Here is a 26,570-nt window from a genome sequence, read left to right as displayed (position 1 = left end):
AATATCATTTGTTCTTTATCCAGAATTATGATTTCAAGTACCTAGAACCTTCCTGAAAGAACTCCTCTCTACCAGTGCTGGTCAGCACTTTCTAAGCAGTTATAGACTATAGACTATAGACTAAACTTATAGTCTTGGACAGTTGTCTGAAGTATTGAGAGGTCAAGTGATTTGCCCAGGGTCACGTAGTCAATATGTGTCACAGGGAGAACTTGAACCTAGGTCTTTTTGGTTCTAAGACCAGCCCTCTATATACACCTCCATTCATTATAATTAACACAACTTCCTTATTGTAGCAATAAAGCAAATTGAAAACAATAATTTATCTGTCCACACTTTGAGGGGAAAAAGAGAAGGTAGGAAAAAAGAACAGAGTTCTCCACACTAGTTTACTCAACTAAAAAAATGAACACATTCAAAGTTCCTAGAGTTGTTTATTATCTTTTCTCCCAAAATATTTTAACCTTAACTTCCTTTTAAAATACATTTTCCTCTAATTACATGTTAAAACAATTTTTAACATCTGAGTTTTTAAGTTTTGAGTTCCAATTCTATCCTCCCCTCCCCTCCCTTCTCTCTGAGATGGTAAGCTATCAGATATAGTCTTAAATTTCTTTTAAATATTATTTGATATAGCTGCTGATAGTAGCTAGATTCCCAGGGTGAACTTATTAATATTCAAGTTCTACTAACATATTTTCTGGGTACTTTACAGATTGTTAACACTATCATGTTGATATACATGATATTATAACATAGCATAAGAGAGATGGTCAAACCTAAAATAAAGTTGCTGATGCTATCCCCATGCTTTTATCACAGAGCACTGAACTTCCAGATGAAAGATCTCCTTAGAGATCATCTTGTCCAATTTCTTTGCTTAAGGATGAGGTTATCAGCATACACAGTTTGTCAATGTCGATATCATTTGTCAGATGACATTTAGATGGAATGGGTCAGTATCAATATTAGAACCCAGGTCTCATTACTCTGGGTCCAATGTTCCTTGTATTTTAACCTACCAAATATCTGTAAGAGCTGCAGAAGAAGTAGAAGCAGCTGTCAGGTTATTAATGTAGTAATAACAATACTTAGAATTTACACGGAGATTTAAGTTTTGTAAAGTGTTTCACATATACAGATCATTTAATTTTCAGAGTAAACCTTTGAAAAAGTGGTACTATTGTTATCCCCAATTTAAAAATTGGAAATCTGAGTCATAAGTCCATTTACTCAGGATCACACAGCTACTAAGGGTCTAAGATAGGATTTAAACTTGGGTCTTCCTGACTTCAAGTCCAATACTCTATGCACTGCACCACTTAGGGGGTAATAAGTATTAAAAAAAAAAAAACAACAAAAAACTTTGCAAAACTAAAATTCTGTAGATTTGTCTATGGGAGGGGGACAGATGATATATTATTCTTAGGCCTATAAGTATGGTACAGTGGATAGAGTGCTGACCCTGGCATCAGGAGGACCTGAGTTCACATCTGATCTTAGGCACTTATTAACTGTGTGACCATGGGCAAGTCACTTGCCCATGTTTTCCTCAGTTTTCTCATTTGTAAAATCTAGTATACTTACCAAGAAAACCTCAAATTGCATCACAAAGAGTTGTACATGGCAAACAATTGAACAATAACAATAAGTATGAAATATGTTTTTAATCATATATACCCTGAGGCTAAATATAGTAGAAAGAACACTAACTCAAGAGTCAAAGGTTCTGGATTCAAATTTCTCCTCTGACTCCTCTGTGACTTTGGGCAAATCATACAACCTGGATCTCATTCTCCTCATCTGCAAAAGGAGGAGCTTATTTTATCATCTGTTCATAAATGAGCTCATACTCACCCATTTCTTCACCTTTATGTCAGGTTCCTTTTTTTGGATGCAGAAAGGTTTCTAACAGTCACTACCTTTTACAAGTCATGTCCCCAAAATGACAAGTCTTTCAACTACAGCCCTACCATGGATCTCTAGGGAGAGAGAAAAAGAACATGTCTGTAAATTATTACCTTTCTCGAGAGGGTTCACTTCTAGATCTAGATGAAGCTTGTTTCTGCTCCAGACCCATGGCTTTCTGGGACAGTTCTGTTCCTTTGCTTCGCTCTGATGGGACCCCTGACGGAGTGATTTCCTGGGAGGCTGCTGCTGTGCTTAAGGGGGTCTGAGATCTTGATCGTTCCTGTAGCCTGGCTTTCTTTTCTCTAGGCACCTCGGAGCCTGCACCCGTAGCTGTGTCACTGAGTGTCCCGTCTTGACTTGGTGGCTGAGGTCCACTTCCAAAAAACCAAGCTCCAGACTTGGTTAAGATCTCTTGTTGCTTTCGACATAAATTGCATACCCACATAACCTGTTTAAAGAAGAAAGAATGACATACAGTTCACTCTGAGAAATAAATGCACAGTCAGCAGAAGGAAGAACATGCATTTAAGATGATAGCCTTATTTATTGGAGACCTATGGTTTCACTGGTGCATAGAGCCTTCAGAAAGAAACTCCTTTAACCAAAGCAGATCTTCTACTTCTATTTTTAGAATGCAAAGGACATGCAAGTAGGTAATGTTTCACTTACTATATTTTCACTGCCATGGAACCTATCACATAGTAGGTATTTAATGAATTTATGTTGATTTAAGAGTTGCCTTCACCACTTAGTGATTAAATGGACCTTCCCAGGATCACTTAGCCAATAATATCAAAGGAAGAGCATGAATCCAGGATTCATTCATTCATTCATTCACCTCATTCTGAGGTCTGCTATCTATCTACTATATTACACGGCCATTATACTGTACCCCACTTCTCTCTCTCTCTCCTCTCTCTGTAGATATAGGTATTTATAAAGAAATAAGAGATGTGTCATACTTTCTGAATAATATAATTTGATTTCAAGAGAAATTAGAAAGCTTTGTATCCACAAAAGCGCTTCGAAATTTGTTGAGAAAATTGGACTTTCTCAAGTGGGACATGTGCTAACTAGAACCAGCATATTGTCTAGATCTTCAGGGCAAGTGTCTAGCCATTGGTTTATTTAGATATAAAAGAATGGGATTGGTCAAGATAATTTTTCAAGACTTTTCCATCTTGAAGGCTATTGGAATTTTCTCTTTATTTCTATACCAATAGGCTATTTTCTATTAGTCTTTGGTTTCCTGTAAATGTTTGTATAAAAAAAACTGAGGTAATTCATTAGTTTTAGACCATAATCATTAGAAAGAGACCTGATATTTGGTGCTCAGGGGCAGATTGTGGGATGTAACATAGGAACTGGAGTCAGAAGGACTCTAATTCAAATTCTGACATCAGCTACTTACTAGACTGTCAACCTGCAAATACTGGGAGCTTGGGTGGGTTTTGGTAGACAAAGAAAGGGTGAGACAATGGATAGAGTACTGGACCTAGAGTCATGAAGAGCAGAGTTCAAATCTTGCGTCAGCCACTTAGTAGTTTTGTGACACTAGATTAAGTCACATAGCTACTGCCTGCCTTGGTTTCTTCATCTGTAAAATGGAGATAATAATAGCACCTACTTCCCAGGATTATTGGGAAGATAGAATGAGATACCATTTGTAATGCATTTTGTAAATCTTAAAGTTCTACATAAATGTCAGTTACTACTGATTTTTACCACGTACCAGACTTTATGATCAGCCCTTTATGATTATTATCTTATTTTATCATCACAAGAATCCTGGAAACTGGGTAACATTATTATCCCTATTTTATAAATGAAGAAACTGAAGCAAACAGGGTCAAACAACTGGTTAGTATCTGAGGTCAAATTTGAGCTCAGATCTTTATTTAATTGTCTGTGAATGAAAAAACTGCAAAAGCTCTGTCTTTAAGCAATTATCTCTCTAGGTCTTGGTTTCCACATCTGTAAAATGAAGGCAAAAGGCAAGGTAATTTCAGATGTCCTTTCTTGTTCTAAAGCTTTGATCCGTTTCCTTTATACTCAACTTCCTTATTTTTTTCAGTGTTAATGAAAGTCATAAGGTGAGGCACCATTGTGTAATGGACAGAACCAATGGAGAAATCAAGAAGACTGAGGTTCAAGACCTGCCTTTGAAATATACTGGTCACATGATCTGAAGCAGGAATGTTAATCTCTCAATGCTCTAGGAAATTCTCTAAGATTACAAGTTGCAGAGAAAGAACCAAGCAGAATTGGTTTAGGGAGTTTCCCCCCTTGAGAGCTCCTCACACTAAAGAAATCACAGGTCAAACCTCTATCTCAAAGAAATGTAGTCATGTGAAAAAAAAAATGGCAGTGCACGAACCAAAAGAGAAATCTGCCCATTTTCCCATAACTTCCCATTTATCTATTTTCCTCTTTAATTGACCACAAGGAATGTTTTATGGTATGTAATAGTATATAATGTCATTTTCCAGATAACTACTTAACAATGCAATGAACCTGAGAGCCAGCAAGGATTCCTTCAGAATACTTAATTTAAAAACAAACTAGAATTTTTTTTTTTTACCAGCTTTCAGTAATCCTATTGGTTCTCCCTCTACTTTGAATATGGGAGGAATAATGAAGACTTTGTCTCTCCCTAGGCACAGATGACAGGCAGTTTACCTTCATACCTTCATCACCCTGACCTTCAAAGGCTAGGGCTGGCTTAAGCAGGCATGCCAAGGCTACTACAGCACCCCACACACTGTCAATACCCTCATTCTCCATTCAGCATTGTTGTCTATGGGCATAGGCTCCATGTGGCAGAATTAATGTTCTTAGACTATAACAAGTCCTTCCCACAAATCCAGTTTTATCACCTTTGGAAGCTGTTCTGCCTGCCTTTCATGGAAATAACAATGGCTCACTTTTACATAGAATTTTAATGTTTGTGAAACACTTTATATACATTACCTCATTTGAGTATTACAATAATCTTGTGAAGTTAGTACAATTATTATTCCCATTTTATAGGTGATGAAACTGAGGCACAGAGACATTAAGTGTCTCACCATGGTCATACACCTAAATGTCTGAGGCAAGATTCAAATCTAGGTCTTTCTGATACCAAAGTGTACTGCTATTTTACCCCACTGTCTTATTTAGGCATTACATTACTTTTCCTAAAATTTTATGGGTTCATAAGGCCCTCAGAATTGTCGTATTATAGTAGATGACAATATAGTCGTATTATAGTGATGAGTGATAATAGGGTTGTTATCAAATTTGATCCAAACCAAAGCAAAATTAAGTTCACAGATTAGTCATCCTCTAATAACTCATTTTTTATATTTGCTTCCAAAGTTCACAAGACATTATGCATATTATAAATTTGCATGTATTTTATAACAGATATGCATATATATGTCTCCACACATGCACATATACACATGGCTAAAACAAGTCCTATTAACTTAAAGCTTGAGATTCAAGCTTCCAAAATTTATTCTAGAATAATAAAATCCCAAAGGAAAATAAAAATGGAAAAATGAAGGTAATATATTAGAAGATGAAGAAAATAATGAAGATATTAAATCATAAAAAAATAGAATATGGTAAAAAAAAAAACCCAGAAATTCTAAAGCTAGGGATGAAAGAATAAGTGTTATTTTAAACCTCCTCGAGAGGATAGGAAGAAAGACACATATGAGATGGAGAGTTGGAACTAAGACAGGAAGACGTCATATGCTTTAAATATATAGATATATATATACACACAGATATACATACACACACACACATATATATTCATCCATAATACATACACACACACACACACTCACACATTTGGAGGTCTAGATAAACTATGATGCAGATTGCTGCTTTTTTACACAAGATTAAATAAAAGAGACTAACAACACCAAGAAAACTGAGGTCCTAAGGAAATGGAAGCTGGCAGTTAGAATGGGAATATTGAAAAGCTTTATATATCTCCTTCAGCCCCCTCCCTCCTAAAATAAATGGTGCAGGGCAGGGAGCTGAAAAAGATTCAATTCAAGGACTATATCCCATATATACAGTAAACTATGGGAAAGATGAGAGTATTTTCATTTAGTGAGGTGCCCAAAAAATGAGCTGTTCATCCCATAAAACCTATATCATAATATAGGATTTATGAAGTAGAGCTACTTCCGTTTAAATTGCTGACCAAATAAGGAAAAGATGGCTATTTCCCAACTGTGCTACATATCATAAGCTCCCCTGCTTAATGAATTAAGGTCATTCAAAAGTCTCGGTTGATTAAAATAGAGACACTGAGTGGGTCATTAGCAGAGGAAATGTTCTCAGGCCAGGATTCTGGATAGAAGAAAAGAGGCCTATCTGTTCAGAAGACCTGAGCATAGATGGGGCAGATCCAAGATAGATACACATAGATCATGGCAGATTTCTTGAGACCTCTTGTTTCGTTTGGCACCCAAAACATTGGTAAGGGTGACAGGATTCTGGTAGCTGGAGGGAATGTAGAGGTATGCTTTTGTATTTGTGCATTAATTAGGTAACTATTGAACGTGGTGCTATTTCACAATTTGTTATTACACCAACAAAAATAAATGTTCTTTAACTCATTGCTTTCACTAATCCTTTCTGAAAAGCAACATTTAAGTACAAATATAATGATAAGGCATCTTTTTCTAGGAATTCAGGGGCAAACTCATGCCAAATATATATTTACTACCACAGTTATAAAAATAGACATTTATTTTTGATATAGGACAGGAAAAACAGAAATAGAAACTTAAGAGATATTGATAGGGAAGTGGGGGTAAGTAGAGATTTTTAAAATATATCTCTCTACATATCATGGCTGATTATTTTCTTACCATAATTTCAATGACAATCCTTTTCTTAATGATTAATTCATTTCTGTGCTATTAGCAGGTCATGGTAATTTTTTAAAATGTAATCAGGACTTGACTATGTCAATAATTTGAAGATGTACAAAGTTGTTTGTTTTTTTTTTTACCAATATGTGCCATTACTGATTATAGTAACACATTTATTGGAGAGTATCCCATAACATTGAATGGAAAACTTTGTAATAAATATAATTTTAATTCTATTTCCAAAAAAATCTTGCCTTGATCTGACGCTAAAAGGTATGTGGATAAAATGGAATTTGAAGTGTTCCTTCACTTGCATAAGTTCATTAATTTCTCACACAGATTTCAACGTAAATGTCATATATGTCCAATCATCTCAAGTCCTGTATTTTTGCAACTAGAATTACAATAGAAAATGACTAAGAAGTCTACTCATCTTCTTTTTCTGCTTAAATAAGACCTAAGGATTTGTTTTTAAATCATGAAAACCTTATTTTGTGAAAATCTTATGCCTATATTTACCCAACCTTCTCATACAGTTACAGAAATCACAATTAAAAAGATCAAGCCCACCATCAAAAACCAAGAAAAACTCACATAGACTATAAAATAAAAAGTATATGAGATTCTGTCACACTCTTTCAAACACCACCCACATGGAAAGAGACAAGCACAATACTCACAGAGAAGCTAGTTTAGCACATCTCTTTAGGATTCCCTTTATAGTTTTTACCTATTGTTGGCTAGGGCTTGCCTTGAGCCATGGTCAGTCCAAATGGATCACTTGACAAAGACTTTTCTTGAAGAGTTGAAAAGCAGCTGAGGTGACAACTATTTCGACAAGAAGACTGTTGATCGAAAAACATTTTGGGAGAAGTATGTGTAGCAAGGAGTCTAGCAGCCTGCAGGAATTACATCCTGATTGAATATCCTGGGATGTGTTCCAAACTAATCTAAACTAAAGCAGGTCTGCGTAATAACTTATCTTAACAATCCACAGATGTTAGGCAGCCCAGCACACACACTGATAAAAGATTATAGTGAGCGAATATGACTTCTGCAGCTCCGAGCCATGCATCAGGCAAATCAAAATAAATAAATAAATGGAGTTTTTCTTTCATTATTTGTCATTTGTTTGTTTTTGTTTTGCTTTCCTTTCTGTCTTTCCCAAAAAAAGCATGGGATTTGAAGTCAGAAGACCTGGGTTGAAATCCTGCTTCTTACATGTGTGTCCTGTATGACTTTAGACAAATCATAGAATTTCTCTGACCCTCAGATTCCTCATCTATAAAAGAGAAGGCTAGATTCGATGGTTTTTAGGCCCCCTTCCAGTGGTAGACCTATAATCTGACACTGTCACCACAAGGTAAATCATTCAAGAAGCAGGAAATTTTTAAAGAAAAATAAGTAGCAATTATCACATGCTGTCCATGTGTACAAAAAGCCCTACAAAGAGAACAGCATGTGTTTGACAGAAATGCACTTTTTATATGGCAAAAGGGGGAAAATCTGCAGCACAGTACACAATTTTGAAGCATTCTCTTCTTCCACTGACAAATGTAGGTAGTCCATTCACAAGTTTTAGAGATTGGATGGCTTAAGAACACTGGGCAGTGAATCAGAATGTCTGGCTTCTCCTTCTAATTCTGAAACTACCTAGTTGTGTGACCTTGGAAAGATCACTTCATTTCTTTGATGCTCCATTGTCTCTTCTGTAAGATAAATAAGTTTGGGTTAAACAGTCTCCCTACAGCTTTGTTGTTGTTCATTCATTTCAGTCAAGTCTGATTGTTCATAACTCCATTTGGCGTTTTCTTGGAAACAATACTAGAATGGTTTACCATTTGCTTCTCCAGCTCTTTTCACAGATGAGGAAACTGTGTCAAACAGGGTTAAAAGACTTACCCATGGTCATATAGCTAGTAAGTGTCTGAAGCCAGATTTGAACTCTGATCTTCCTGACTCCAGGCTGAGCAATCTAGCTTCCCCAGAGGTATAAAATAATCCTGGATAAATCTCTGTGCTTTGTTTCTTTCATTACATAATGAGTTACTTGGATCTGATGATCCCTAAGGCCCCTTCTTGCTCTAAATCTATGAACCTAGGTATATAGGCACTAAACAAAGATGAAGGATGTTTTATGAATGAAGTTTTATAGAATATAGCATTTGTTCATAAATCTCTAAATTGATAGATGTATCTTCTTCATGTGAATAGTATTATAGGTCATAAGAACATAGATTTAGAGCTATGAGGAAACATAGCAATCATCTAGTCTGATCCTCTCATTTTGTAAACAAAAAAGGAAGCAAACAGGCATTAATTAAGCACCTACAGAGTTCCAGATCCTTTACAAATATTAACTCAACAGCTCTGGGAAATACTTGCTATTATTATCCCCATTTTACAGACGAAGAAACTGAGGCAAGTAGAGATTAAGTGACTTGTCCAGGGCCACAAGTATCTGAGGTCAGAATTGAATTTAGAATTGAATCCATTGCCCTAACTTGCTGTCTCTTAAAAAGGGAGTTGTGACTTTTCCCAGATCATAGCTAGGTAGTACACGGCAGAGAGGTGACTTGAACCCAAATCCTCTAACTCACAATCTATCAATTTTCTACCTCCCTGAAACAGTGATATATCTACCTACTCCATCTATTTAAGTGAAAAGAAAGGTTTTCTATAGTTCAACTCTTGCTGCTTTGAAAAAAAAAAAAGGTTTTTACTCTTCTGTCACATTTTCCCCTTTTCGCTAAGCAACCAGCATTTAGAGAAAAACAAAATAATCTAACAGCTTGGATGGTTGTGGTGAACCAAGGTCAGCAATGATATGTGTGTGTGTGTGTGTGTGTGTGTGTGTGTGTGTGTATCTATAGTCAGAGAAGGACAAAATATATTAGTTATGTGTTGATGGTGTGTTTTTATTCAATAACCTGTCTTAATGGTTATTTCTAAAGTGTATCAGTCTCTAGGGAGTCTAAGTACCCTATTAGAAAAGGAGACAACTTTGCCCAAACAGCCTTAAAAAGCTGCAAAAAGAGCCTTTAAAATTATCTGCTCCGGGAAGATATTCACTACAGAGTTGACAGAGAAAGCTTGTTTCTGTCATCAACACATTCCATTGAGTCAATAAAGACGTCTAATTCCATGCCAACAGGGTTGTCTAAATGTTGGGCTTTTGTTTTGTTTTGTTTTTACTTATTTTACTGAAAATGTTCCATAAAAGGTCTGTACAAATGAAATTGTTTTATAAATAGAAGGGGACAAAATGGCAGCATCTCACTAGCTATTACTCTGCCACTTCCTATCAGTGTGCCCTTGAGTGAATCCAGTCATAGGACCTGAGAGTTGGAATAAACTTGGGATGTCACATTACTTACTCATTATAGGAATAGAATCTTCAAAATCCCTGAAAAGTGGTCATCTTCTTGCTTTTACTTAAAGACTTCTGGCGACAGAGAACTTACAGTGGAAAAAAATCTATATCAACTCTAATTGGTAGCCTGATAAAATTTAAGTCAGTTAAAATATTATGAATGTACACTAGGTACTGGAAGAGAAACATAGTTTATATCAGATGTGCTTCTGTTTTCAAATAACTTGTAGACTAGAAACAGCATATAATACATAGAAAACATGCTAAGATGTTATAATAAATATTACGTGGTGGAGTGTGAGTGATGAGTTAAAATGACATGTAAACTAAGAGCCATGGAACTGGGAGGAAGGAGGTGCCTCCAATGGCAATATAGAAGACGGGAAGAGGAGAGGCTTTCTATAAAGAATTTTGACAAACAGACCACTGTGTATGAAGTGCATCAGTGTAGTAGGAAAAAGTAGGGTGGCACTGGTTTGTGATTGACCTTGATGCCAGGAAAAATACTTTTCTTTGGAGGCCAATAAGGGGTTTGAGCTGGTGCTGATTCAGCATATCCAGATGAAGAGTAACCCAGGGAAAGTGCGAAGGATATATTGGAAGTTGGTGAAAATAGGAAGACCAGTTAGGAGGCAATAATAATAACTGAGGGAGGTGACTGTATGGGCTGGTACTGGGGCAGTGATGCAAATAAAAATGAAGGAAGAAATGTGAGAGATTCTATGGAGGGGAAACCACAGAACTTGGAAACTTATTGGAGGTGGGAGTTAAGGGAAATAAAAAAAGTCAAAGATAATAAATATTAGCGATTAAAACACCAGAAACTGGGTGCTACTGGCAAAATAGTGAAATCTGGTAGAGGAGAATATTTTTTGGGGAAAAATTACAAACTAGATTTTAGCATACTTGAGTTAGTAATGCTACTTGGGCATAGATGTTCTGTAGAAACATGGAGGAGATGTGGACTTGGAGGCACCAGAGAGAAGTCCAGACTGCAGTTAGTGATTTTGAAGTTTGGGTACAGCATGAAGTACAAGGCTGTCACAGGAATGATAGTAGAACAAGAGAACATGGTAAAGGACAGAATTCTGGGAAACGCTTCACTTAAAGGATGTGGAAGAGGACTAGGGGCCAGCAAAAGAGACAAACGAGGGATAGCAAGAGAGAGATAGACAGAGACACAGAAACAGAAAGACTCATACACATAGGGATAGTAACAGAGACAGACATAGAAACAGACACAGAGACACACAGAGAAAGAGAACTACCTGTATGATCCTAAAGGACCCCAAGAGGAAAGAAAATGCAGAAAGAGATGTATGTATGTATGTATATGTATATATGTGTGTATATATGTATGTATGTGTGAGTATATATATATATATATATGAATAAATATTTATATTCAAAGATAGGAGGGAGAAAGAATTCTGAGAAATCTCATTGGATTTTGTGATAGGAAGTCCACTGACAAATTTGAAGACCAATTTTATTAGAGTAGAGGGAGTAAAGTCAAACTTTATGGGCTTAAAGAGAAGAGACTACTGAGGAATCAGTCTTTTAGTGAAGATTATATTTTCCAAGAAAGCTGAGTTGTTAAGGGGAACAGAACTATTTTATAGATGGAAAAAACTTTACCTTGTTCTGTACTTTTAGTTTATTGCTATAGAAACTGAGGCTAGAAAGCTTAACTAAATCTCTTATCCAAGATTTCATAGAACAGATTTTAATGAAGGCAAAGGGCTGGTTTTAATGTGTCTGAGAGAGTAGAAGGGAAAGCACTTGCATGGGATTGTGGTCCAAAAGTATTCTTTCAAAATGCTGCATCTGAGAGGTGCTTCAGTTCTATACCAAAGCCTGTCCCCACCCCTGTCTACAACGCTTTCCCTTCTCATCTCTACCATCTGCCTTCCCTGTATTCCTTGAAATTCCATATGAAGATCTATCTTCTGAAAAAAGTTGTTCCCTGATCACCTTCTCTCAATGCTTTTTCTTCTATACACCTCCCAACTTGCCCTCTGTATATCTTGTTGGTATATAATTGCTTACATGTTTACCCCATAAGACTGAGTTCTTTGAAAGAAGGTACTATTTCTTGCCTTTTCTTGTATTTTATAATTTAGCACACTGCCTGGCACATAATAGGTGATCAAGAGTTGATAGCTTATTGATTGACTGACTCTAAGATGGTGAATTGTGATTGAGACTTTGACAGTGTGTATCAGAAGTAGGATGGAGATTATGTGGACTCCAAATATGTCTCCCTGTAGCTTCTATCTATAGGACCCACCTCTGACAGGGCACACTTATTCCCCCTTTAAATAGTCCTCTTTTTTAGTTTTGGCTCCTTGTAAACGTAGAAGTTAATTCTTGCTGCCTATACTGGCCAGACCAGGCCTACCTGCTATTCCCATTGAACATCATAAAAACCCAGGCTCTGACCAGCACTATAATTTACTTCATCTCTATGAAAAAAACAGAACTGATGGTATGTTCATTTATATCCAGATTACTCTGGCAACAAGATACAAGATATAGTGGGGTAGGCATGCTCACTTTAAACACTATTGTTTTTATGGTTCAGTTACTTCTTTACCTGTACATATGACCTGGTCAGATTACCTAATCAAGACTATGAATTCCAATATGGTAAGGATTTTCTCAGCAAAACTGTATATCTCCCACAATGCCCAAGACAAAATTGTACATACCAAATGGTTTGAATGGAATAAAACTCTTATTATCAGAAGTGTTGTCCAAATATTTGCCTGCTAAGAGATGTGATCATCTTTTGACATCTTAGAGTAAAAGTCTGAGAAAGAAAACTAGAGCTTCTTCTAAGGAAGAACAAACTTATTTGACCTACTGGTTAATTTCTCCTGGTTACCGAATCTATGAGCATTAATGATACCTGGAGAAAAAAAATAAGTATTTTAAGAAATTGGTCTCATGGCTGTAAAGTGAACATAAAGATGAACTTCATTAATAGACTTAGAAGAGTGAAGGTGGACTCTGTCCACTTACATATTTTACAGTTTCACAGCTCAGAGGACTGACTGATCCATAAGCCCGACAAGATGGCATCTCCCCAGGGGGCACCAGAAACCCACTGGCAAAAGAGGGACATTTTTGCTCTTTGTTAACAATGTCCTCTTCTTGCTGTGCTGTTTTTAGGATCATATAATCAGTGAGGTGGAAAGGACCTCAGAGATGTAGCACAACTTGCTCATTTTTTAACAAATGAAGAAAATGAGCCCCAGAGATATGAAATAATATACCTTAAACCTAGACTAGCACCCAGAGAAAAGATTTTCCTCAGTAGCAAATATGGGCTTTAGGAATGAACCAATGTTACTCCTTCAAGAAGTCTGCCAGATAGCTCATTTATCTCCTGTGACAGTGAAGGCATTATAAAACAGTACAATCACTTCCAACTTAGAGTTCCACTTGAACACTGTGTTTTCATTAGGTGAGATAATGACATAGGAAACCTCCTCTCTGAACTGCAAGGTCCACAGACCACATTCTTTTGTGCCTCTTAAAGCTTCAAGATGCAAAAGAGAAGTTATGCCAAAATGAAACTGATATTCTTGAGATTCTAAAAAGGCTTCAGCAAAAGATCTTGAAAAGTAAATATGTAAGTATCACAAGCATTTGTCCTGTCCTTATCGGCTCTTCAGCTCTCCCACATTGAGGTGCATCACTGTAGCTCAGTTGGTTCAGTCTCCAAACCACTGTAATCAAAGGAGCAAAAGTATTACCAAAACCAAAGAAACTGGTGGTCTATTAGTTTTATTCTCATTCGAAATAAGATCAGCTTATTCAAAAGATGGTTCAGATCAGATCCTTCAGATGGAGGTTCAAGCTCCAGCACACATATCTCTCAGAGTTACTGCCTCTACCAAAGAAGGCTCTCACTCTTCCTGCCGCGTATAATCTTAGGGAGTTGCCTAAAGGCACTATAGGGGTGGGAAACCTGCGACCTTTGTGAGACTTTGATCAAGTACTAGTTTTTACAGAACAAATCCTTTTGTTAAGTTGATTTGTTCTGTGAAGTTTTCCTTCAGCTGAAGGGTCCCACTTGAGGACCTAGAGGACCATGTATGGTCTCAAGTCTGCAGGTTTCCCACACCTACAGAACTTAACAGGGTCATCTAGTAAGTATATGAAAGACGAATTTCAACCTCGGTCTTCTGAACTCTCTGTGATTCTTTTGAGTAGGAAAACTAGACCATTTTTTGTCCCACTTCTTACCTAGCCTTTAAATACATAATGGATGTTGCCTCAGCCAAACTGAGACCTGGGAAAAACCTTAGGTCTCCCACTGCATCCTGGCCATCACTGATCATCCTGACCTATGTCTTACCACTGGATGACTCTGGAGGATAGTGAGGCTGATGACTTTATACAACTCTGCCTCACTTAAATCCAATTCACTTGCAAGTCAAGACATCACCCTCCTGATGTGATTGGTCCTCTTTGAGAAGGAAGGACAAACAACAAACAATAACTAAAGAACCTTAGAAATGGAATCCTACCTGTTTATTTTACAAATTAGGAAAATGAGTCAACTTGAAGATGACTTACCTAAGGCCAAGACTAAAACTAAGATCTCCTGGATCCTAGAGCTATTTCTTTCCATAAAACCACAGTGTCTCCCACAAGGCTTAATTCTATATGCTGCACATATGTAATACAAAAACATATACTTACACCAGAAAAAGATTGAGTTAAGCTTTGATCTTTAAGGTCCATTACACATCTAAAATTCCACGATCCTAAATAATTTCTTTGAATAGTTTGGAACTTAAATACCTCAAATTAAAAAGTTAAAGGGTATGCTCAGAGGACAAATATGATTATTCTAGTAAATTATTTTAAAATGAGACTTCAAGAAGATAATCAGAGAATATTATAGAGGGGACCTCAGTAACTGAACCTATCTGAAAATGCACTCTCACTACAATATCCCCAACAAGTGGTCCTCCAAGCTCTACTTAAAGACTTGAACCCATTGTATTTTATTTCATAACCATTCCATTTCACATTAGCTGGAATTATTTAGAAGTTTATTCCATGAAATCAAGCCTAAATTTGCCTCTTTGCAACTTCTACCCAATGCTCTGAGTTCTACCACCAGGAACCCTACTGATCAAGTCTAATCTCTCACATGACAATCTCTCCAAAATTTGAAGTAAGTTATGATGTTGCCATGTGTCTTCTCTTCTCTGGGACAAATACTTCTACCACTCTAGTTCCTTCAGCTTATCGTCATATGGCACAGATCTGTTGCCCTTCATCATCTTGATTGCAAAAGAAGATCAGTTATATTGTTAAATGAGGTTATTCTCTCTCCATTGACACTATGTAATAGACAAATAGCAGGTAGCAAGATTTGAGTCAAATTTAAAGAACTTCTCAGTAACAGGTGATCAAAGACAGAAAAAAACTGTCTTCCTTAAACAATCTATTTGAAAAGCCCTTTTCTGGCAAATACAATACTGTCATGCTGATGGATGCAGGAGATGAGATGCCCTTTGATGGTCCCAGCCAGTTATAATTTTTTATGAATTTAAAAGCCATGCCCTCCCACAATATAGTTCATCTAGCTCCCTTTTTCATTAAGATAGTATATTCACATAAAACATCCTATATTTTGAGGCCGTAAAAGCTATCAGAAATCATAAAGCAAATTGATTTAGGAATGCATTTGTGGATGGCACTGAGGTCGGCCAGAACCAAATATAATTACTATGTTGTTTCCTCCCCACCTTTCCCTACCAGTAACTAATGGGTTCCCAGAGCACAAAAGGACAAACGGAGGCTAAAAATGGTAGTAATAAAAACTATATATCAGAGCCCATCTCACAATAGTGAGGAGATTTATTAACATTTTATGGTTTTCAGCCAGAAACCAACAAAGTGACATGAGGAGGGAAAGGTTGGGGGAAGGGGTGGTTGCGAGAAGCTAGTTTGGAAAGAAAATAAAAATGATTAGTCTTGGGACAATAAGAAAAGCTAGTCATGGTGATCAAAGATAAATAGTGGTTCATTCTCTGCATTGTTTCTGCTCCTACAAAACTAGATTTAGAAGTGAGATGAGCTGTTAGCAAAACAATTCTCACTCCTTTGCTTATCCTACCCAATGATGCATCTTTATTTTGAGTACTGACATGGGGAGGTTGGGGTTTGGAGGGCAAGATTTCCATTAACCTTTTTATTCATGGACCTGGGGAAAATGTATTCTTGGCTTGTCATTTAATTTCTTCAGTGCTTCAGATAATAGGTGGGTGCTCCCTTTCAGGCATGAATCAATTGGAACTATGTTGTCTTCACTTCTGATAAACAACAGGTCTAGTTGCTAGCTGCTGCTACTGCCTGGTTCCCTTCCCAGTAATCAAAGGAGCTTTAACCACATTAACTCTGGATTTTTCCCTTGCTCTAATTTCATGTTATTTACTGGTACCTGAGAAAATTACTCTTGGTGTCAGTTTCAGGAACATAACTCTCAGGCTTTTATCCTTGAGTCATCAAAAACTATAGTCTGTCAGCCAAATACAGCCCATGGACTGCTTTTCTGTTTTTGTTTTTTAGCAGGAGCTAATTTAAAAAAAAACATTTTTTGAGTAAAGTTTTATTGCTGCAAAAACATAAAAAACGATTCTTAGCTCCCAGGCAGCACCAGATTTAGCCCTCTGACATAGTATGCAATTGGTTCTCAAACTTTTTGGTCTCAGGACTCTTTTACACTATTAAACTTTATTAAAGATCCCAAAGAGCTTTTGTTTTTACAGTTATAGCTACCCATGTGTACCACATTAGAAATTAAAACTGATCATTTAAAAAGACTTATTTGTTAATTCATTTAAAATAATGACAATAAACTTATCACATGTTGACATAAATAACATTTTTTAAGAAAAAACTTTTAAAATTTCTAAAACTGAAAACTTTGGTTCGAAAAATGGCATTATTTTACTTTTTTTTTTTTTTTTTACAAATCTCTGTAATGTTTGACATAATAAAAGATAGCTGGATTCTCATATCTGTTTCTGCGTTTAATTTGTCATGATAAACTTTTTTTTGTTGCTGTTTAAATATATGAAGAAAATCCAGCTTTACCCAATATGTAGTTGTAAAAGCAAGGAGTATTTTAATAGGCTAATAATGTCTTAGTAGCATGAAAGGAGTTTCAGCCTCACAAGACTCCTGAAAGGGGCTTGAGGACCACCAAAGTTTCATGGACCACACTTGGAGAATTGCTGCTTTATATGAACCATATTCCAGGGTGTTCACACTGCTCACCTTCCTCTGACTGAGATATGGCAGGCAGGATACCATGTACTTCCCAGGAATGTAAGAACATGAGCAAAAATTCCTTCTAAATGGCAAAACTTCATCATTGCAACTTTATCAAATCTTTGAATTTTAAACCATCTGAATAAGGCTAGAGGCCTAGAGATTTTTAGAAGTCAATAAGGAAAACAGATTCACACAATGAAGGTAAATATCAGAGGATACAGGAAACAGATCTAGTCAACAAGGTCTTTTCTCCATAGCCTTTTTTAAGATGGGTGTAACCTGATACACAATACTCTGCTACTCCCTAATATTCTTTCCCCTTTCAACTATTAAAAAGCCCCAAATACCATCATTCCATTCCATTAACTTAAGGCATAGTCTCCTGGAGTGTCCTCATAAAATGAAAATACTCACGAAGGGTCAAGATATGCAACTAAGGGCTAAGATTTCCTGACAAGAGGCATTAAGATCTTAGAAGGATATTCTGATACATTAGATTAGCCTGATACCTAGGAAGATTTGAAGAACTTTAGACTTTAGAAGAGAGGAAAATTTTGAAAGGAGGATGAAGAAGCAAAGTTACATGTCTAAAGAATGGTATGCTACTTCAAAGGAAGGCTTGGGTGTGTTGCTGTAATAGGGACTCTGAAAAACTGAGGGCTTAAGTTGAGGTAAAAAAAAAAAAATTGGGAAAGAATGCTTTTAGCATCCTTCTACCACCCCTTTGTATGATCATCCTTTTTCTTCACTTCACATACAATATATTAGAGTTGTGGGCCTATAGTTAGGAAGACCTGAGTTCAAATCTGGACTCAGATATTTACTAGCTACGTGGCCCTGGGCTAGTCACTTTAACTAACACCTGCTTCCATTTCCTTGACTGTAAAATGGGGATACTAATAATAACACCTACCTCCCAGGGTTGTTATAAAAATCAAATGAGATATTTGTAAAATGTTTATTATAGTACATACCACATAACAGATAATGCTTGCTTATTCCATACTTTTTGTCCATCTTGGTCATATCAGTTTAACAATTTTCTTCAATGATTCAAATTATGACCTGTCTTTACCTGCATATCTCGTTGAACCTATATCAATGTGCAAAAATTCACCACAGAGGTTCCAGTCAACATGTAATGGGCTTTCTTTACTCTCGACACTGATAGAGTTTGTAGGCATGGGAAGCTTAAGGTGGATAAAGAGCTCTGCAGTTTCCAGAAAGCAATACAGCATGCTGTTTTCTATTCTGGACCCATCCAATTTTCCATGTGTATTGTCTGTCCCAAATATGAATACTGTTGGATAAATTCAATAACATAAATTCAGATATGTTGAAATCAGACTAATGTATAATCTTCATTCATTTGGTCTTTCCTGTGTAGATGGAGAAGCCAAATTCCTCTGAGTTCAGGAAACTATGCGATGTCTCCAGAATCAACATAAAGTCATCTTCAAACATTACCATCTAGAGGCCTTCACCGATCTCTGTACTCAATATTCTCGATTATGGAGATGAAGATCTCGAGAAAATATACACCTATTTTATTTTTTATGGGGCAGCTAGGTAGTGCAATGCATAGAGCACCAGGCTTGCACTAAGGAATATGAATTCAAATCTGGCCTTAGGTTTTAGTACGTGATCCTAGACAAGTCACTTAACTTCTGTTTGCCTCAGTTTTCTCTACTTTAAAATGGGGATAAGACTGTAAAGCCAATACCTGGCATGGAGTAAGCACTACATGAATATCAGTTATTATTATGCTTTCCCTGAAATTTTCTATTTTGTTTCATTTTGTTTTGTTTTTATCAAAGGGTCATTGAAGAGTTTCAGCTGTTACCTCTTCTAAGGAATCTTGAATGATCTTGATATAGGGGTGAAAGATACCATGTGGTTAAAAAAAAAGGTCGTGAGTTCTTTTATGGTACCAAGTTGATCTTTCCTGCGTGAATGGAGAGGGCACATTCTTTTAAGTGATCCTACAGGGGGTTCTGAAGGATCCAGAGAATCTGAAACATCTGGAGGATCATTACCAACCAACAAGAAGCACAGTGGAATCTTGTGGACTCAACATCTTTCAGTCAACTGTGAAATGGTAAATATATTGCCTATTGTCAAATATCATTTCTTCCCATAAGTCAGCTATTTTTCATAGGTTCCTTAGAGAACTGGTCTTGGGATCACAAAACCAAACCCAACCAACCATACAACCAAACAACAACAGACTAACCAGGTTATATACCAGCTCTGCAACTTAAAACAGTTTGCCACAGGGGATAAAGACCTGGCCTGGGATCCAGGAAGACTTGAGTTCAAATTCTACCTCTGACTCATACTACCTGTGTGCCTGGGCAAGTTCTTTTGGCCACTCAGTGCTCTAGGTAACACTTTAAGGCTGCTGTTTTCAAAGAAGGTGCCAGCCTGCACTGATAAAGTGAATTTCTGAGTCTGGAAGTTCCCTATATAAATGAAATCAAGATCTAAGCCCTATCCCCTATTCCCTATCACACTACTGTATGCTTTTTTCCAGCAGATTGTACAGTGTATTTCTAATGTACTCTACACAAAATCCAAGTTAGCTTCACCAAATTATATCAGACTAAATTGTAAATGCAACACTTAGGTAAGTCTGTCCAGTCGTCTAATCTTCCATTTCTTCATCTCCAAAAATGTCAAAACAGTACTGCCACTATCAACCTGTTGGTTTTTATGAAAATTATGCATTGAAAGCACTTTGTAAGCTACATAGTACTCACTCTATAAACTTGAATTCTTATTGTTATTAAGAAACAATCATTTACTTTGGAAAAGACAACTGGAGTCATTTTCACCTAAATAATACATGATCTAATATAAACACAGTAACAGTCTTTGCCACTGGCATGTCTAAACTAGATGGGGGAATGATATATTGGATAATCAGATGTGTCATCAGGAAGACTTCAGAGCCTGCCTCTGACATTAACTAGTCATGTGATCCTGGCCAAATGATTCTTGAATCTCAGTGGCCCAGTCACATAAAACAGGCACTATCATACTTGTAGGACCTGCCTCATAGTATTTTTGTAAAAGTGATGAAAAATGTTGTACATAAGGTATTTTGTAAACCTCAAAACATATCAATTATCATGATCAATAATTACATATTGGCATGCCCAGCATGTGTAGAAGGTAGTAACTACTATAAGGGAAATGGAGAAAAGCAATTAGAGTTCTTATATGTGATTTTTTTTGGAAACTCACTGAGGGTTCTTTGCCAGGCATCACCAGATGGAACACTCAAATAGTCTGATCAGACTAGTAACTTTGCCACTCTAGATAGTCATAGGGATAGAAGATCCCAAAGTCGCTATTCAGCTCCAATATTACTCTCACACTTCAATCCTCATGTGATCATATGAAATATTATGGTAAAGTTATGAACCAATTTTCATATACCATTTGGAAAGACACCCAATCAACAGCGCTTCTTCAACTGCGGGTTGTAACCCCAGATGAAGTTCCAAAAAAATTTGGCAACAGGAAATGAATGCCCAATGACTAAAAATTGAAAATCTAATGCCAAATGAAGTTGAGGTATTTCTGGCAGCACTGGCTCATGCTATATAGTGCAACTTTATGGCAGCCTTGATGCTGAACACAAAGCACACACACTTTGCACTGCGTTTGCCCCCAGGCCATGCAATACCAACAAATACTACTGAAACTGGAAAAAGGGTCACAAGCGGAAAAAGTTTAAGAAGCCCTGCATTAAGGAACTGCTGCCTCATAAAAATGCCAAGTTCATAGGACCACAAGCTTAGTATTAGAAGCTATATTGGAGGCCATCCAGTCCAATACCCTTATTTTACCAATAAAGAAGTGGAAACTGGGACCCAAAGAATTAAATGACTTGTCCCATTTCAAACATACAAATTGACAAAAGTGGGATGTGAACCCAGGTCCTTTCATTCTAAATCCAATGCACTTTCCACAACACTACTTTCTCAAAATATATGATCAATAATACCAGTACTTACTCTGGAAAAGCTCTGAACTTGCTAAAACTCTTATTTTTGGTCCATTATATTTATTGTCAAAACAGTTCCAAGATTGTAAATTATCTGGAAACAACAAATTATCCTCCCCACCACAAATTTGTGTTTTCTTGTGTGCTATTTACTACCAGGGGTGGGCGAACTCCACCTCGCAGGCCAAATCCTAACCACCACCTAATTTTGTATGAAAAAATTATTTTTAGATTGAAGATCAAACATAAACAGTATGTGAGCAAGATTTGACCCTTAGGTCATAGTTTGCCAACTTCTGCTCTATACCATGAAATAGAAGCCAAACCCATCTTTCCCTCTTCCAAAGTGCTATGTGGCTGGCCTCCTCTAGGAAGCCTTTTCTAACTGTGTGTTATTGTTGTCATTTTTGTTTGTCCATTTTCAAATACAATAACATCACAACGTTAGGATAAAATATTGAATAATGGGTGATGTCTTGACTTGTGTATGAATTGTATTTAATTGAGGCAAAGTTGCTCCACGTCATCAGTCTCACTCTCTCTTCCTGACTCATCAAAATCCAGTGGCAGAAGAAAAGTTAAGATGACTGACAATGGCTCAGGAAATAGTGTACTGTCTTGAAATCTTTGGTCTGTGTGGGTTCGTCCTTCATTGCCAAAGAAGACCATGCCATCAGAAATCATGACATGACTTGCACTTGTCTTTGTTTTGAGTGAAGGAGGGTTGTGCAGGTCACCAGCCTCACTTCTCCTCCAGAGCCATCTGAATCCAATGACCAGATACTCATCAGGATGACTGGAGATGACCTAGGAAGAGGCGGTTGGGGTTAAGTGACTTGCCCAAGGTCACACAGCTAGTGAGTGTCAAGTGTCTGAGGTGAGATTTGAATTCAGGTTTTCCTGACTCCTGCAGTGGTGCTCTATCCACTGCACCACCTAGGTGCCCTTTCTTTGATGTCTAACCAAGTTCTAAACAGCCACTTTCAGAATCATTGGAACAAACTGTTCTCATCTGCCTATTCTGTCCTGAAAAGTCTTCACACCATTGGAGTGAACAACTCTTTAATGCAATGTCAGGTTTTAAGCCTGTCAGTTACCTTTCAGCCTGTGCTGAGATGGCTTTACTAGGATGTGAACACTGGAGCCACAGGTGAGAGTTGGGTGAAGGTGGATGATCAGCTTTGAATAGGCAAGCCCTCACACTAGAGAAAGACTAGCGTGTCTGGTGTAAGGGATAACCATATATCTGAAAAGGGACAATACTTCTAGCACTACATGACATATAACAGCATGTATCAACATACTAGTTCTAACAAAACATCCTGAAGAGAATGAAAGGTCCTTGAGGGCAGGGATTGTTTCATTTTGTCTCTCTATCCCTCATGCCTAGTACAGGACCTTGCACATAGTTTGTGCTTAATAAATGTTTGTGGAATTGATTTGAAGACAGTTTTTACATATCATGACAATGTATGGTTTGACATTCTTCATTCATGCACTGCTGGGTTAAAGCATACATAGTAATTTAATTTTATAAAATTAAAGTAAGCATCAGAGAGCTTCAAAAATTCTCCCTACAAGAAGTATACATTGGAGGTGGCTATTCCTATGAATTCAATTTCTGACTTTTACAAACAATCAACTTTTAAAAGCTGTATATGTTTTCCACGGTTCTTTTCCATTGCTCCTTCACTCCATATATTATTGTTAGGGAGGATGTTTACATCAAAATGAAGTCATTTCCCAAGCTTTATAAGCATTCTCCTGCTGTTTATTTAACACCTGCTATCATAATCCTTCTTCAATGATGATATTCTTAGTTACCTTGGAAATGATGATATCATACCATGGCAGAAGCACCTGTCATTGCAAAAGTTTTCCTTCCTGAATATTATATCTGATGTCTTTTTAGGCTGAATCTGACCCCAATTCTGAGTATGCTATGGGAAAATGACAATAACTAAAGAGTTTGTGCTGAGAAAAGTCATCCACTCTACTCACATTTAAAAGGGAGAGAGAGAGAGAGAGAGAGAGAGAGAGAGAGAGAGAGAGAGAGAGAGAGAGAGAGAGAGAGAGAGAGAGAGAGAGAACAACTTTTCTGACTGTAAGACTTCAGAAAAAAGGGATATACTATTCAAAACTGAGGACTGGCAATCAGAGTATCTTTTCTTTTTTTTTTTTTTTTGCCCTGCTCAGGAAAGGAAAGGAAGAATTAATGCCATATTAGGCAAAAAAAAATTCCTGCCAAAATTGCTGAAGCTATGGATGCACATTAACATTTTTTATGACATGGCTGTTCAGTCTATAAGGTTTTTACTTCTAGCTCTTTGTTGTCAGAGAGGCATTTTAGGAGCTTAAATTAATCACTGAGCTTTTTCAAACAAAAAAAGTTAAATTTAAAAAAGAATTGTTAGAATTATCAAGTGCTTACTTTGTATCAGGTACTGTGTTAAGTGCTGAGGATAGAAACAGAAAGATAAAGGTAGTCCTTCCCCTCAAGGACCTTACATCCTAGCTTACATGATCAGCTAGAATGTCACCTCATCTGTCCTTGTCATTTTGCAGTTAAGGAAATTAAAACACAGATATATTAAGTGATTTTTCTTCAGGGTCACACAGCTCATTTAGTCACAGAGCAAGGACTCTTAGACTCCACATTTTCTTACTATCATTGGTTAATTAAAGAATCCCTTCAGAAGTTTTTCTAGCATACAAGATTTAAAAATATGTTTTAAATCAATATCTGAAAAAATCTACAATTTCTACATTCAATACAATGTCTTATATTTATAGTAAATGCTTTCCTCTTTCAGTCATTCAAATTCCATACTGGAATTTAAATTAGTTTTATTAAAACTTCAAAATCCAAGAATGATTTTTTGGACCATTTTTTCTCTCAGTTTTTAAAGTAAATGGCAAACCACTCCAGTATATTTGCCAAGAATAAAACCCAAACCCTCCATAGACCGCTTTGTCATGGTCCATGGGGTCACAAATAGTCAGAAATTACCAAATGACCGAACGGCAACAATGAAAGGTTAAGTGACTTGCCTGAATTACAGCCAGTATATAAGAACTGCAGGAGTTGAAACCCAGCAAGTCCTTCTTGTTTTGAATCCAATAGCTCTTATCCACTACACCCCATTGCTTCTGCATGTGGAAGACACTTAAAACAGCTTTGCAGTTGAGTCTGTCTCTATTTCTAAATGTACAAAGTTATATTCTTAGATGACCCATTTAGAACCCATTGTAATTTTTATGAAACTATCCCAGAGAAACAAATGTATGTATGTTTACAAACATGAGGTGCACATAGACATAAGTGTATATACATATATAATCTATATGTACATATATGTGTATGTATGCATATATTTCTCTCTATATATCTATATATGGAGAGAGAAGATAGAGATACACACAGAGACGTAAAGAGACAGAAACAGAGAAAGAGACAGAGACAGAAACAGAGAGACAGAATGAGAGACAGAGATAAGAGGATATTCATATACACATACATTTATATATATTATGTTAGCATGCATATGCATTTGCAGAGAGGTCCTGTGTTTTATCTCTCTTTGTATCATAAACACCTAGTATAGTGCTTTCTCTTAATAAGGGAAAAGAGATAAAGGAGTGGACTTGTAATTTTTTCTTTGCCAAGAAAACCTCAGATGGGGTTGTGAAGTCAAACATTACTAAAATGAAGAAACAACCATATATATGTCTGTATATACAAACATGTATTTGTATGTGTGCACACATGTATGTACATGTGTATTTTAGCTTATACTTTTAAGATCCAGTCTTCATTCCTACTGTACTAAATGTGTAAACCTTGAAACAGTGCCATAGTAAAATCCTACAATGCTTGGGACTTAATAGGTGCTCACTGAGTGAATGAATGAATAATAAAGTTACTACTAACATTGCCTTTTAAAATGTTAACTAAAAATTGACTCAGATCTCTGGTTTTTGAAGGAAACCATAAAGAATGGAATACACACCCTCCACTCCTCAAAAAATTTGCATTTCATGTATATGTATATATGCATATACACACATATATACCCACACATGTAATGTGTATATGCATATAGATATCTAAAAATATATATATATATAGGTATCAATATATGTGTATAGAGATGTATAGATATCCACATATCTATAGACACACGCATGGTTGATAGCCATATATGGATAACCCACTGCTCATCCAGATGGTAAAATATGGAAAGGGAATGGACATACTGACTTATGTATTTGCTCTCTTTAGTCTCTGGGGAGATGGTCAGAGTAAGATGTATATATCTCTCCATCTAACAATGGGTTGTAAACTGCAGAAAGTAACTTATTAAATTGATCTCTTGAAAGGTAAGCCATTAAATATACACAGGGAAATGAAGGGTTGAAAATCATTATCAATTTTGTAAGAAGACAAATGTCCTTGGCTATAAAGTGTTAGCATTTTTCTTTAGTAGTAGAAAAACGTTTGCCAAATTTACAGAATTTAAAGTCTACAACAACCCTTCCTAAAAATCCTATTAAAATAAACATTTTCCTCTAAGTTAAAACACCATGCCACTTAGCAGTGATTCACCTTCTCCCTAATGCTCCTTCACCTTGACTAGGCAATTTGCCTTCTTCATTTGAAGATTTCCCAGAATTCCAAGATTTTTGATGGAAAAAAAAATTTCAAAATGTTTAGTAATCTGGTTCAGTGCTTCTGAAACTTCAAAAAAAAAACTTAGAAAATTTAATCTCCAGACTTTTAATTCTTTAAATATTAAAGAACATTCATTAGGACAGTCTTAGAAATAAGTCTTAAAGTTGCTGACCATTACTATTACAAAAGGTATTCATTGTTATCTTAATTTTTTCAATAAGGAAACTGAGGCTTAGGTAAAGGAGTGCCCAGGGTCTAATACCTGTCAGAGGTGGGATTTGAACCCAGGGCTTCAGATTATAAATCAAACACACTATCTGCCATTTTGCCTCTCACAAATAATAATGTAAATTTATACGATAATTTAATAATTGAAAAGCACATTGCTCAAAATAATTCGATAAGATAAATGCTGCAGCC

General features: G+C 36.5%; 1 protein-coding gene across 7 annotated transcripts in view; it reads right to left on the bottom strand.

Annotated features, from left to right (window-relative positions):
* RIMS1 (regulating synaptic membrane exocytosis 1) overlaps positions 1–26,570 on the bottom strand; it is a 717,070-nt gene that overhangs the window by 317,944 nt on the left and 372,556 nt on the right. For 5 of the 7 annotated variants that reach the window (XM_072642596.1, XM_072642598.1, XM_072642588.1 and 2 more), the window contains one exon: positions 2,022–2,359. In XM_072642596.1, the coding sequence (XP_072498697.1) occupies positions 2,022–2,359 (338 nt within the window). Of the gene's footprint in view, positions 1–2,021; positions 2,360–7,471; positions 7,752–26,570 lie in introns of those variants that run through there. The other 2 variants (XM_072642589.1, XM_072642591.1) reach the window with 2 other exon arrangements.

Source organism: Notamacropus eugenii, chromosome 2 (assembly GCF_028372415.1).
Source record: "Notamacropus eugenii isolate mMacEug1 chromosome 2, mMacEug1.pri_v2, whole genome shotgun sequence".
Taxonomy (NCBI): Eukaryota; Metazoa; Chordata; class Mammalia; order Diprotodontia; family Macropodidae; genus Notamacropus; species Notamacropus eugenii.
This window is presented reverse-complemented; position numbering and strand designations above follow the sequence as displayed.